General features: G+C 46.9%; 1 protein-coding gene across 1 annotated transcript; it reads left to right on the top strand.

Moving 5' to 3' along the window:
* The first annotated feature begins 564 nt into the window (after positions 1–564).
* MYOZ1 (myozenin 1) lies at positions 565–10387 on the top strand. Its single transcript, XM_017854554.1, has 6 exons — positions 565–666; positions 2104–2194; positions 4280–4458; positions 7497–7746; positions 8161–8326; positions 9880–10387. The coding sequence occupies exons 2-6, from the start codon at positions 2122–2124 to the stop codon at positions 10109–10111; spliced, it is 900 nt and encodes a 299-aa protein (XP_017710043.1). The 5' UTR covers positions 565–666; positions 2104–2121; the 3' UTR covers positions 10112–10387.
* Positions 10388–12646: the final 2259 nt, after the last annotated feature.

The following is a 12646-nucleotide window of genomic DNA, read 5'->3' on the forward strand; positions in this document are numbered from 1 at the left end:
AAAAAAAAAAAAAAAAAAAAAAAGAATAGAGTGAGGCAGACAGAATAATTGTCAAGTATTCCCCACAAAATTCCTTTGTAGGAGGTACTGGGTTTGCTATCCAGGAACTTTGAAAGAGCAGTTCCATTGTGAAGACTTCCCTTTTCATCCCCAAACATAGCGCTTTAAGCTCTCCCTGCCCCAAATACACCCACAGGTCTCTCCACTCTGCCCTGGATTGGCTCTGTGTGGCCCTCAGGGCATGTTCCCCAGACGCTCTCTCTGACTGAATTCCTATCCAATACTTGCTGTCTACTTCCTGTCTCCCTCTCAGTCTTCAGTTTCTACCTAAGTGCTTGTTTGGATCTCAGGCTCTAGGTGCAGTGTGAAGGGGAGTCCCTGGGCAGACTGATCCCTGGCTCAGACAGTTCAGTGGGAGAATCCCAAAGGCCTTTTCCCTCCTTCCTGAGCCTCTAGGCAAAGAGGGAGGGATCTTGGTTCCAGGGTCTCAGTACCCCCTGTGCCATTTGAGCTGCTTGCGCTCATCATCTCTATTAATAACTAATTTCCCTCCCCCACTGCCAGTGCTGCCCCCACGCCTGCCCAGCTCGTGTTCTCCGGTCATAGCAGCTCAGTCCTCCAAAGCTGCTGGACCCCAGGGAGACCTGACCACCGCCCGAGCAGCCGGTAAGTCTCCAGCTCTATCGTTAGAGAGGTTGGAGCCCACTCTGTTGACTTCTATTTCTGTGTCTACAATTGTGATTCTTGATCCTGGGGGAGTCTCCCCTCTCCTCATCTATGCTCAGCTCCCAGCTGTCCAGTTGGAAGGAGAGGGGCCCAGGAGTTTGGGGGGAATGGAGATGTCAGGGGAGCACTGGAAGAATGGGAAGGGAGACCCCCCTAAGTCAGTAGAGTTGCAGATATATTTTTTTGAGACAGGACTTAGAAGAGGACAGCATTTCACTGAGTGCCAACTTCTCTTAAGAAGGGATTGGAGTCTATCTTATCCCAGTTTGTCCCTTTCCATTGCCAGATCCTATTACTACGTTTCTACCCCACCCCAATTCCCCACTGCTATGATATTGCTGAATTTACATGTGTCGGGATTTGGATGCTCCCTACCCTTCCCAATTCCACACCTGCCCCACTCTGGGGTCTGTGGCGGGAGTGATTGCAGGAGCAGGGCCATGACTTCCCAGGCCATGTTCCAGCTGGCCTGATGAAGGAGCAACAATCTCTCCTTCCTATGGAGAGTGTTTTTGGCTGAATCTCCTCAACCCTGGCAGAACATTTCTCTGTCCTCCTGGGGAATGGGGGAAGACTGAGGAGAGACCAGAGCCTGGAATCACAGTCCCAGTCTGATATCCCAATGCAAATAAAAACTTCAAATCATGCCAAGTTGATGAAACCTGGGGGGTGCATTGCCCTGCCTGTATTATTGTTTTTTTTTAAACACTCCCCACCCCTAGCTATGTTCCTAATTCCTGCACTGACTCTATAAAAAACAGCTCACAACAAGTTGGTAGACAATAGGGGCCGGTGTGCATCTATACTTCCTGTCCTGCATCCCAAGAAAAGAGAAGCCCTAAAGCGCTAGTTTTCACCTTTTGGGGAAATACATACTTCTTTGAAAATCTGGGTCAGGCGAAGTGGCTCGCCCCTGTAATCTCAGCACTTTGGGAGGCAGGAGGACTGCTTGAGCCCAGGAGTTTGAGATCAGCCTGGGCAACATGGCAAAACCTCATTTCTACAAAAAAAAAAAAAAAAAAAAATTAGCCAGGCATGGTGATGCACACCTATAGTCCCAGCTACTTGGGAGGCTGAAGTTGGAGGATCACCTGAGTCCAGGGAGGTTGAGGCTGTAGTGAGGCATGATTGTGCCATTGCGCTCCAGCCTGGGTGACAGAGTGCAATCCTGTCTCTAAAAAAGAAAAAAATACATTTTTGTGCCATTGCACTCCAGCCTGGGTGACAGAGTGAGATCCTGTCTCTAAAAAAGAAAGAAATATATATTTTTGTCCCCTCAAGCCCTTAAACCCAGGTTAAGAAGTAGTGGTCTCCTACAGACACTCACTCTTCCCAGTCCCTGTCCGTCCTCCAAGTCCTCCTTCCCACCCTATCCAGGCTGAATCCACCTCCACAATGCCGCTCTCAGGAACCCCGGCCCCTAATAAGAAGAGGAAATCCAGCAAGCTGATCATGGAACTCACTGGAGGTAGGACACGTTTGCTTCTACCTAGTGTGGGACTTCTTAAGAGCATCCCTAACCCGAGTCCCAGAAATATATATCTTAGGGTGAACAGACAAGAGAAATTAACTGGTGGGAAGGCAGGTGATGGAGAGTGGGAGAGGGAAGGATAAGAAGGGTAGGGAGAAAGAAAGGATTCAACACCTTCTGCCCTTTTTACTTCATAATCTGAGACAATACCCTGCCATGTTACCCTGCACAGGTCCAGGACCACAGGACCCATGAGTCAGTGAGGTATATTTGAGGAAGAAAATATAATGGAGACTGGCACAGAAGTTTGAGACCAGCCTGGGCAACATGGCAAAACCTCATTTCTACAAAAAAAAAAAAAAAAAATTAGCCAGGCATGGTGATGCATACCTATAGTCCCAGGTCTCAATAAGTGGTTAATTTCCCTTACTTCTTTCCCCAGAGCTAGGGAGCTTGTGTAAGTACTTAAAATGGAAAACTGCACAGGCATGTTTCCTGGGGATGGGCAGGGGTACATGCATGTGAAGAGCTCTTCAATACTTAGAGACTCTTTGGAGCCAGAGCTCACTGAGGGAAAGAAAAGGGAAAGTAGTTAAGACAGAAGTCTGGACCAGGTGCAGTGGCTCACGCCTGTAATCCCAGAACTTTGAGAGGCCAAGGCTGGTGGATCGCTTGAACTCAGGGATTTGAGACTGGCCTGGGCACATGGTGAAATCTCGTCTCTACAAAAGTACAAAAATTAGCCAGGTATAGTGGCATGCACCTAGAGTCCCAGCTACTCCAGAGGCTAAGGTGGGACGATCGCTTGAACCTGGGAGATGGAGGCTGCCATGAGCTGTGATTGCGACACTATACTCCAGCCTGGGTGTCAGAGTGAGACCCTGTCTCAATATAAATAATACAAATAGGGCTGGGGCTGTGTCTCACACCTGTAATTCCAGCACTTTGGGAGGCTGAGGTGAGAGGATCACTTGAGCCCAGGAGTTCAAGACCAGCCTGGACAACATAATGAGACCTCATCTCCATTAAAAAAAAAAAAAAAGACTGGACGTGGTGGCATGGTGGCTCATGCCTGTAATCCCAGCACTTTGGGAGGCTGAGGTGGGCCGATCACCTAAAGTCAGAAGTTGAAGACCAGCCCGGCCAACATGGTGAAACCCTGTCTCTACAAAAATAGAAAAATTACCTGGGCATGGTGCCGAGTGCCTGTAATCCCGGCTACTTGGGAGACTGAGGCAGGAGAATCACTTGAACCCAGGAAATGGAGTCTACAGTGAGCTGAGATCGTACCATTGCACTTCAGCCTGGGTGACAGAGCAAGTCTCTGACAAAAAACAAACAAACTCTGTCTCAAAAGTAAAATAAAATAAATAAAAATGTAGGCTGGGCGTCGTGACTCACGCCTGTAATCCCAGCATTTTGGGAGGCCGTGGCTGGTAGGTCAGTTGAGCTCAGGAGTTTGAGACCAGACTGGCCAACATGGTGAAACCCTGTCTCTACCAAAAAATATAAAAATTAGCCAGGGATGGTGGTGCGGGCCTGCAATCCCAGCGACCCAAGAGGTTGAGGCAGGAGAATTGCTTGAACCTGGGAGGCGGAGGCTGCAGTGAGCTGAGATCATGCTATTGCACTCTAGCCTGGGTGACAGAGCAGGACTCTGTCTCAAAACAATAAATAATAATAATAATAAAAAATAAAAAAATATGTATATATATGGCATCTGTATTTACATTCCACATAAGATTGGCCTCTGGGCTTTTCCTGATGCCATGCTTTCTCCAATGGCCTCCATCTATGATGTTCCTTTACTCCTTTTGCTCTGTACCCCATGCCCATGCCTCTTTTACCCCATTGGCCTCTCCACTCTAGTATTCCCATTATCTCCACAATGCACCCCTGTTTCCATGCATTCTCTCCAAGTCCCAGGAAATCAAAGTCCTTCACAAACTAGACAGCATTTGTTCCCCTAAATGATCTCTGCCAGGACACACATTCACACTTAGTTGTGGATGAGGTCTGCATTCAGAGCCCAGAAAACCCTACTTTCCTCTTTCCCTTGATTCTTCTTTGCCTCCCTGAAAGGTGGACAGGAGGGCTCAGGCTTGAACCTGGGCAAAAAGATCAGTGTCCCAAGGGATGTGATGTTGGAGGAACTGTCGCTGCTTACCAACCGGGGCTCCAAGATGTTCAAACTGCGGCAGATGAGGGTGGAGAAGTTTATTTATGAGAACCACCCTGATGTTTTCTCTGACAGCTCAATGGTGAGTCTGGAACTTTATCACTGTCTCAAAGCCTGGTGCCTGTTCTGACAGCTTGTTAGTAGGCCTTGAGCCTCCAAAATGCAGTCAACATCCCCTCCCTGAAAATTTATAAATTTGTTAAACCCCCAGATATATTGAGCCCTCAGCAGCTCCAGGGTGAGTTACAGCCCACCTCTGAAACCCAGTTTCCATCAGAGAGCCACTGAAGGATTGGAGAATACCACACCCTTAGGGAGAAAATTCCTTCCCAGTAAGGGTAAGTGTTAAAGATAGGTTGCCAGATAAAACACAGGATGCCCAGTGGGGCAGTCTAGTCTTGTATTTTGAAGTTGAGATACACAATGAATAATATTTTAGTAAAATATGCTCCGTGCAATATTTGGGACATAAAGATAAAGTTTTAAAAATATTTTAGAAAGAAGATAAGGCAGCCGGGCATGGTGGCTCTCACACCTGTAATCCCAGCACTTTGGGAGGCCGAGGCAGGTGGATCACCTGAGGTCTTTCGAGACCAGCCTGGCCAACATAGTGAAACCCCATCTCTACTAAAAATACAAAAAATTAGCTGGGCGTAGTCGTGGGTGCCTGTGATCCCAGCTACTCAGGAGGCTGAGGTAGGAGAATCACTTGAACCCAGGAGGCAGAGTTGCAGTGAGCCCAGATTGTGCCATTGCACTCCAGCCTGGGCAACAAGAGTGAAACTCTGTCTCAAAAAAAGAAAGAAAGAAAGAAAGAAAGAAAGAAAGAAAGAAAGAAAGAAAGAGAGAAAAGAAAAAGAAAGAAGATACGGCAAATAATAAAATTGAAATTTTAAAATACAGAATACCCAATTAAATTTGAGTTTCAAATGCACAATGAATTCTTTTTTAAATATGTCCCATGCAATATTTGGGACATTAAAATAAAAATACAGGATGTCCACTTAAATTTGAATTTCAGATGCAAATGAATAACTTTTTAGTATAAGTAAATCCCATGCAACATTTGGGGCATATCTACACTAAAAAAGTATTTGGGTCAAGTGTGATAGCTCACACCTATAATCCCAGCACTTTGGGATGCCAAGGCAGGAGGACTGCTTGAGTCCAGGAGTTGGAGACCAGCCTGGGCAACATGGCAAGACTCTGTCTCTACAAAAAATTAAAAAATTAAAAAGTTAGCTGGGTGTGGTGGCACACACCTGTAATCCAGCTACTCTGGAGGCTGAGGTGGGAGGATGGCTTGAGCCTGGGAGGTAGAGGCTGCATGAACATGAGCCATGTTCATGCCACTGCACTCCAGCCTGGGTGACAGAGACTCTGTCTCAAAAAATATATATATTTGTTGTGCATCTGAAATTCAAATTTAATTGGTATCCTGTATATTATTTGCTAAATCTGGCAACCCTAGAAAGAGTTAATTGAGTTTCTACAGCCATCTCCCATTTGAGCCATTCTTTCATTTAAAAGGTCAGTCTATTCCCTAAGGAGCCCCAAGTGTGGAGACTGAAACTGTCCTTCAAGATATATTCTAGTCAGGCTCCTTCTCCAAAGAAAGAGGAGACTGGAGAGAGGCCAGGCACAGGATGGTATAGCTGAGGAAGAAGGGCCTTCTCCATTTCCTTTCTTCCTTCTCCACCTTCTCTAAGTGTCTGGGAGAGAGTGGAATTAGATGCCTGCATGGGGCCGGGAGCAGAAGTGTCTGTCATTGGTCCTCATATAGGAGCAGAGTAAAAGTGCTGAGCTGCTCATATCTAACTTTAGGAGGCCAAAAGCCCTCTTCTCTGCCTGGGTCTGGTTACACTGGGTGGAGCATTGGGGTGTACATGGTGGGATGGCCAGGAGAGCCTCCTGAAGAAGTTGGTGGGGTTATTTTTAGGCTTCGGGTTTGAATCTAATATTGCCCTTTTGGCCACCCTTCCCCCCACCTGCTACAGTTTCAGTCAGGAAGTCCTGGTCCAACAGGCACCAAGAGGAGAGAGGGAGAGAAAGAAGGAGAGAGAAGAGAGTTCTGACTGTTGGACAAGCTGAGGAAGGGAGGAGGCAGAAATTGCTCTAGTCCTTGTAATTAAGACTGGGTTCTCCATGGCAACCCCATCCTCCCAAATTTTAGTTGGGGCTGCGCACAGCTCATGCTTGTTATCTCAGCACTTTGGGAGGCTGAGGCAGATGGATCACTTGAGCCCAGGAGTTTGAGACCAGCCTGCGCACATGGCAAATCCTGTCTCTAGGAAAAAAAATTACAAAATTTAGCTGGGTGTGGTGGCATGCCAGTAGTCCCAGCTACTTGGGAGGCTGAGGTGGGAGGATCGCCTGGGCCAGGGAGGTGGAGGTTGCAGGGGGCCGAGATTGTGCCACTGCACTCCAGCCTGGGTGACAGAGCCAGATTCTGTCTCAAAAAGCAAAATATTGTTTTCATTTTTTTTTTTTTAAGTTGGGCAGGAATCTTGGTCTTTTTTGACTTGTTAAGGATGAGAAAGGGGAGCATGGAGAATGCCCTGCCCTTACCCTAGGTATAACTGGAGGAAACGAGCCAAGGGGGTCCTACCTCTTAAGAAGAGTTTAATTCAGGCCAGGTGAGGTGGCTCATGCCTGTAATCCCAGCACTTTGGGAAGCCGATGCAGGCAGATCCCCTGAGGTCGGGAGTTTGAGACCAGCCTGACCAACGTGAAGAAACCCTGTCTCTACTAAAAATACAAAATTAGCCAGGTGTGATGGTGCATGCCTGTAATCCCAGGTACTTAGGAGGCTGAGGCTGGGCACTGCTTGAACCCAGGAGGCGGAGGTTGCAGTGAGCCAAGATCATATCATTACACTCCAGCCTGGGCAACAGGGGTGAAACTCTGTCTCAAAAAAACAACAAAAAAATCAAACCAACAAAATGAAGAGTTTAATTCTGTCAGTCAGCCCATGTACTACCCATCAACTGGAGGGGGAAATCTCAGAAAATTCAGGGTCTTCTTGTTAGACACTGTTTCTGCCTTTGCTAAACATACCTCTGTTTTTGTATATTTTCCATACCCATTGCTAACCTTCCCCTCACTTTGTCTTCTTTTCAGGATCACTTCCAGAAGTTCCTTCCGACAGTGGGGGGACAGCTGGGCACAGCTGCTCAGGGATTCTCCTACAGCAAGAGCAATGGCAGAGGTGGCGGCCAGGCAGGGGGCAGTGGCTCTGCCGGACAGTATGGATCTGATCAGCAGCACCATCTGGGCTCTGGGTCTGGAGCTGGGGGTACAGGTGGTCCTGCGGGCCAGGCTGGCAGAGGAGGAGCTGCTGGCACAGCAGGGGTTGGTGAGACAGGATCAGGCAAGTACACTTACCCAAGAGTAATGTGTTTGGTCCCTAGAGCAGAGTTGTTCCAGGAATGATGTCTACACTGGGTGTGGGGAGCAGAGGAGGCCAGTTTAAATATCTTAATATTAAATATAATAATATCAGTTTATCATAAATATCTTGGTGAATTCCCTGGGTCTAGGAGTATATAGAGATGTGTCTATTCTACCCAGAAGCCTTGTTTTTCCATTACCTTCCTGGCTTTTTGGATTCAGTCACAGATCTGCCCACAGACTATCGTTATGCCACAAACCTTATACAATTACCAGGATATTATATCTTTAGTCCCTGGCTCCTGCAATTTCCCTAGTGTAGGGACGTGGGATTAACTTTCATTGGCTACTAACTGCTATCATTTGACTGACTTTTCTCTCCCATGGCTACCAGGAGACCAGGCAGGCGGAGAAGGAAAACATATCACTGTGTTCAAGACCTATATTTCCCCATGGGAGCGAGCCATGGGGGTTGACGCCCAGCAAAAAGTGGAACTTGGCATTGACCTGCTGGCCTATGGGGCCAAAGCTGAACTTCCCAAATATAAGTCCTTCAACAGGTAGGGGTGGTGAGGAAGGAACCAGATGCATTCTAGTGTGAGGCACTGTGTCTTTAGTTAGGATGGAGACTAATTCAAATGTTTCAGAAGGCAGTTAAGGAAAGATGGCAGGGATATGGGGGTGCTAATCAAAGGCCCTGCTCTTTTCACTCTATCTCAGCTTCATTATAGCAGTGTGATGAAGGAAAAATTTGCTGGGAGGTAGATTTGAATTCTAGTTCAATGGTCATTTATTAGCTGTGTAGGCATGGGGAATTCACTCTACCTCTGAGCCTGGGTCGCTTTGAATGTTAAATGGGAATAATATTTTACATGTCTGAAGGCCTGTTGAGGCTCTCTTCCAGTCAAGGTTAGGATGCCATCATTCTCCCTGTAATATGATTCTATTTCCTTATACCCTGCTTTATTTATTTATTTATTTATTTATTTAGATTCAGTTTTGCTCTTGTCGCCCAGGCTGGAGTGCAGTGGCATGATCTTGGCTCACTGCAACCTCTGCCTCCTGGGTTCAAGTGATTTTCCTGCCTCAGTCTCCCTAGTAGCTGGGATTACAGGTGCATGCCACCACGCCCAGCTAATTTTTGTATTTTTAGTAGAGATGGGGTTTCACGATGTTGGCCAGGCTGGTCTCGAACTCCTGACCTCAGGTGATCTGCCCGCCTCGGGCTCCCAAAGTGCTGGGATTGCAGGCATGAGCCACCATGCCCGGCCACCCTGCTTTAGATGGCCCTAAGTATCTGTTCTTTTGGAAATAGGCTTCTCTAGCCCATGGAGAGGAGGTCTGTGTGAAAGGATAGGGAACAGCTAGAAAAGTGCTCTTGTATTTGGTCCTAAGGAACCTGGATTTTCCAGGCAACATTAATTGCTCTCAGCCAGGTCATCCACTATCCACTAGGGTTAGAGGGAGGGGGTCTCTACATTGTATTTTTTTTTTTTTTTTTTTGAGACAGAGTCTTGCTCTGTTGCCCAGGCTGGAGTGCAGTGGTGCAATCTCGGCTCACTGCAACCTCCACCTCCTGGGTTCAAGCAATTCTTATAGCTCAGCCACCTGAGTAGCTGGGATGACCGGTGTGCACCACCATGCCCAGCTAATTTTTTTTTTTTTTTTGTATTTTTAGTAGAGATGGTGTTTCACCATGTTGGCTAGGCTGGTCTCAAACTCCTGGTCTCAAGTGATCCGCCCACACTGGCCTCCCAAAATGCTGGGATTACAGGTGTGAGCCACCACACCTGGCCTTTCTACATTGTCATGTAAGGTGATCTCAGACACTTGGGTCTATAGTATTTGGGGTCACTTTATCTGAAATGCTGGTCTGGGTTACAGCTATCCAAGAGTCTCTATTTAGTACACACTAGAGTTCTTTTCTCATTATTAGCTTTGGGGAAACAAGCTAACCAGGGCAAAATGGGATGCTAGGGAAGAAGAAGGAGTACAGATGCAATCCCAAACCAGAATTCCCAGACTTCCCTATTCTCAAAGAGGGCAGCATCTCATGATAAGGCTCTGTTTCTTTTATTCTGATTCTTAATTAAATAATGTGTCCCCTTCTCAGGACGGCAATGCCCTATGGTGGATATGAGAAGGCCTCCAAACGCATGACCTTCCAGATGCCCAAGTTTGACTTGGGGCCCTTGCTGAGTGAACCCCTGGTCCTCTACAACCAGAACCTCTCCAACAGGCCTTCTTTCAATCGAACCCCTATTCCCTGGCTGAGCTCTGGGGAGCCTGTAGACTACAACGTGGATATTGGCATCCCCTTGGATGGAGAAACAGAGGAGCTGTGAGGTGTTTCCTCCTCTGATTTGCATTGTTTCCCGTTTCTGGCTCCAATTTGGAGAGGGAATGCTGAGCAGATAGCCCCCATTGTTAATCCAGTATCCTTATGGGAATGGAGGGAAAAAGGAGAGATCTACCTTTCCATCCTTTACTCCAAGTCCCCACTCCATGCATCCTTCCTCACCAACTCAGAGCTCCCCTTCTACTTGCTCCATATGGAACCTGCTCATTTATGGAATTTGCTCTGCCACCAGTATTAGTCAATAAACTTCAAAGAAAATGAACTCATTCTTCCTCTGATATTTGAGGGCAGATGAAAGCTGAGGCTAACAAGGCACAGAGACTAATTAAAGCCAAATACTAAACATTCATTATGCAAACTTTAAGACAGACCTGAGCTCCAGTTGCTTACACAACTACACCCATACCCACAAAACCACATTCATATTTGTTTACAAAGACGTTTATTCAATAGTACATGAGACAAATAATCATGCACAAACACACGTGCCGGCCCGAATGTTGGCAAAGCTAAAAAGCTGCTGTCCACTGTAGTTGGGAAATAGGTGTTGGTGACCCTGGTGTTCACCCTCTTTATGTAGTTGATTAGAAGGTGGTATAATCAGGGTTATCCTGATTGCCACAGACTAGAGCATGCCATAAAGTTTCCAGATGACACCCAAGTGGGCTTAGGAATATACATGTCAAAGGTTACACATTCCCAAAAGGATGAAATAGAATAGGGGGCCATGTGGAATCCAGAAGGAAATGCGAGAAACCAGCTACAGTTATAGTATGCCAGGCTCTGTGTTGAACACAGCAAGAAAATATCTAAGGGTTACAAGGGCACTACAGTGGTACCCAGAAAGCAGTATGGTTGGGAATAAATCTTACGAGCCCAACAGGAATGCGCAACAATATTCTTTTTGCTGATTTCAAGGATGGGGACTCTTTAAGAGTCCCAGGCTTACTGCCATGTTCCACAAAGTAAGAATAATGCAGACCAGGAAGAATGAAAACATGGTAATCAGATCTGAGAAAATAACTTCTAAGGAGAGCTGGCTGAATTCAGTCAACTCCATGAGCTGCTAATGGTTAGATTAAGTTGCCAGAATCTGCATTAGATGGATCACATTTTAGTGCACCTTGGGTCAAATGGCATTTACCCTGGTCATCTTCACTTATAATCTAATGAGCAAATTCCAGGGAATTCATACCCCCTCTAAACTATTATTATTTTTTTTTTTTTGAGATAGGGTCTCACTCTGTCACCCAGACTGGAGTGCAGTGGCACAATCTTAGCTCACAGCAGTCTCCACCTCTCAGGTGCAAGTGATTCTCTCACTTCACACCCCCAAGTAGCTGGCACTACAGGAACTCGCCACCATGCCTGTCTAATTTTCTGTATTTTTTGTAGAGACAGAGTTTCGCCACGTTGCCCAGGCTGGTCTTGAACTCCTGAGCTCAAGCAATCTGCCTGCCTTGGCCTCTCAAAGTGCTAGGATTATAGGCACGAGCCACCACGCCTGGCCTACCTCCTCTAAACTTGTATACAAAACTCCGTACCTTTTCCTTTTTTTTTTTTTTAAGTCTCGCTCTGTCACCCAGGCTGAAGTGCAGTGGTACATCTCAGCTCACTGCGATCTCCGCCTCCTGGGTTCAAGCGATTCTCCTGCTCCAGCCTCCCGAGTAGCTGGGGTTGCAGGCGCCCACCACCACGCCTGTCTAATTTTTTTGTATTTTTAGTACAGATGGGGTTTCACCATGTTGGCCAGGCTGGTCTTGAACACCTGACCTTCTGATCCACCCACCTTGGCCTCCTAAAGCGCTGGGATTACAGGTGTGAGCCACCACACCCACCCCTCTATACTTTTTCCTAAGGAGAGGGTTGTCATAGTTTGTATTCTCCTACCCACCCTAGACAGACTCTGAAAGAAAGATTTGGATGCAAGACCAGTTCATTTGGGATATGATGCCAAGAAATCCAAGCAGTATAAGGGAGTGAGAGGAAAGCCAAAAGTCCCTTTGAGCTATTGGGGCTGAATCCCACTGGGGAGTCTTAGAAACAATGCTACTCAAAATGTAGTCTAGGGTGGGCATGGTGGCTCATGCCTGTAATCCCAGCATTTTGGTAGGCTGAGGCGGGCAGATCACCTGAGGTCAGCAGTGGAGACCAGCCTGACCAGCATGGTGAAACCCTGTCTCTGCTAAAAATACAAAATTAGCTGGGTGTGGTGGCACATGCCTGTAATCCCGGCTACTTGGGAGATTGAGGCAGGAGAACCACTTGAACCCGGGAGGTGGAGGTTGCAGTGAGCCGAGATCACGCGGGCCATTGCACTCCAGCTTGGGCAACAAGAGTGAAACTCCATCTCAAAAAGTTTTTCGTTATTTTTGGGGTGGTTTTTGTGGGAGGATGTTTTTTTTGTGTTGGTTTGGTGGGTGGGGGTGGTTGTTGGGGTTTGTTTCTTTGGTGATGTTGTTATGAATTTGTTTTGGTGATGTTGATGTTGGGTCTTTGTGTGTTTTTTGGGGTGGATGGT

Source organism: Rhinopithecus bieti, unplaced genomic scaffold (genome assembly GCF_001698545.2).
Source record: "Rhinopithecus bieti isolate Rb0 unplaced genomic scaffold, ASM169854v2 scaffold_36008, whole genome shotgun sequence".
Lineage (NCBI taxonomy): Eukaryota > Metazoa > Chordata > Mammalia > Primates > Cercopithecidae > Rhinopithecus > Rhinopithecus bieti.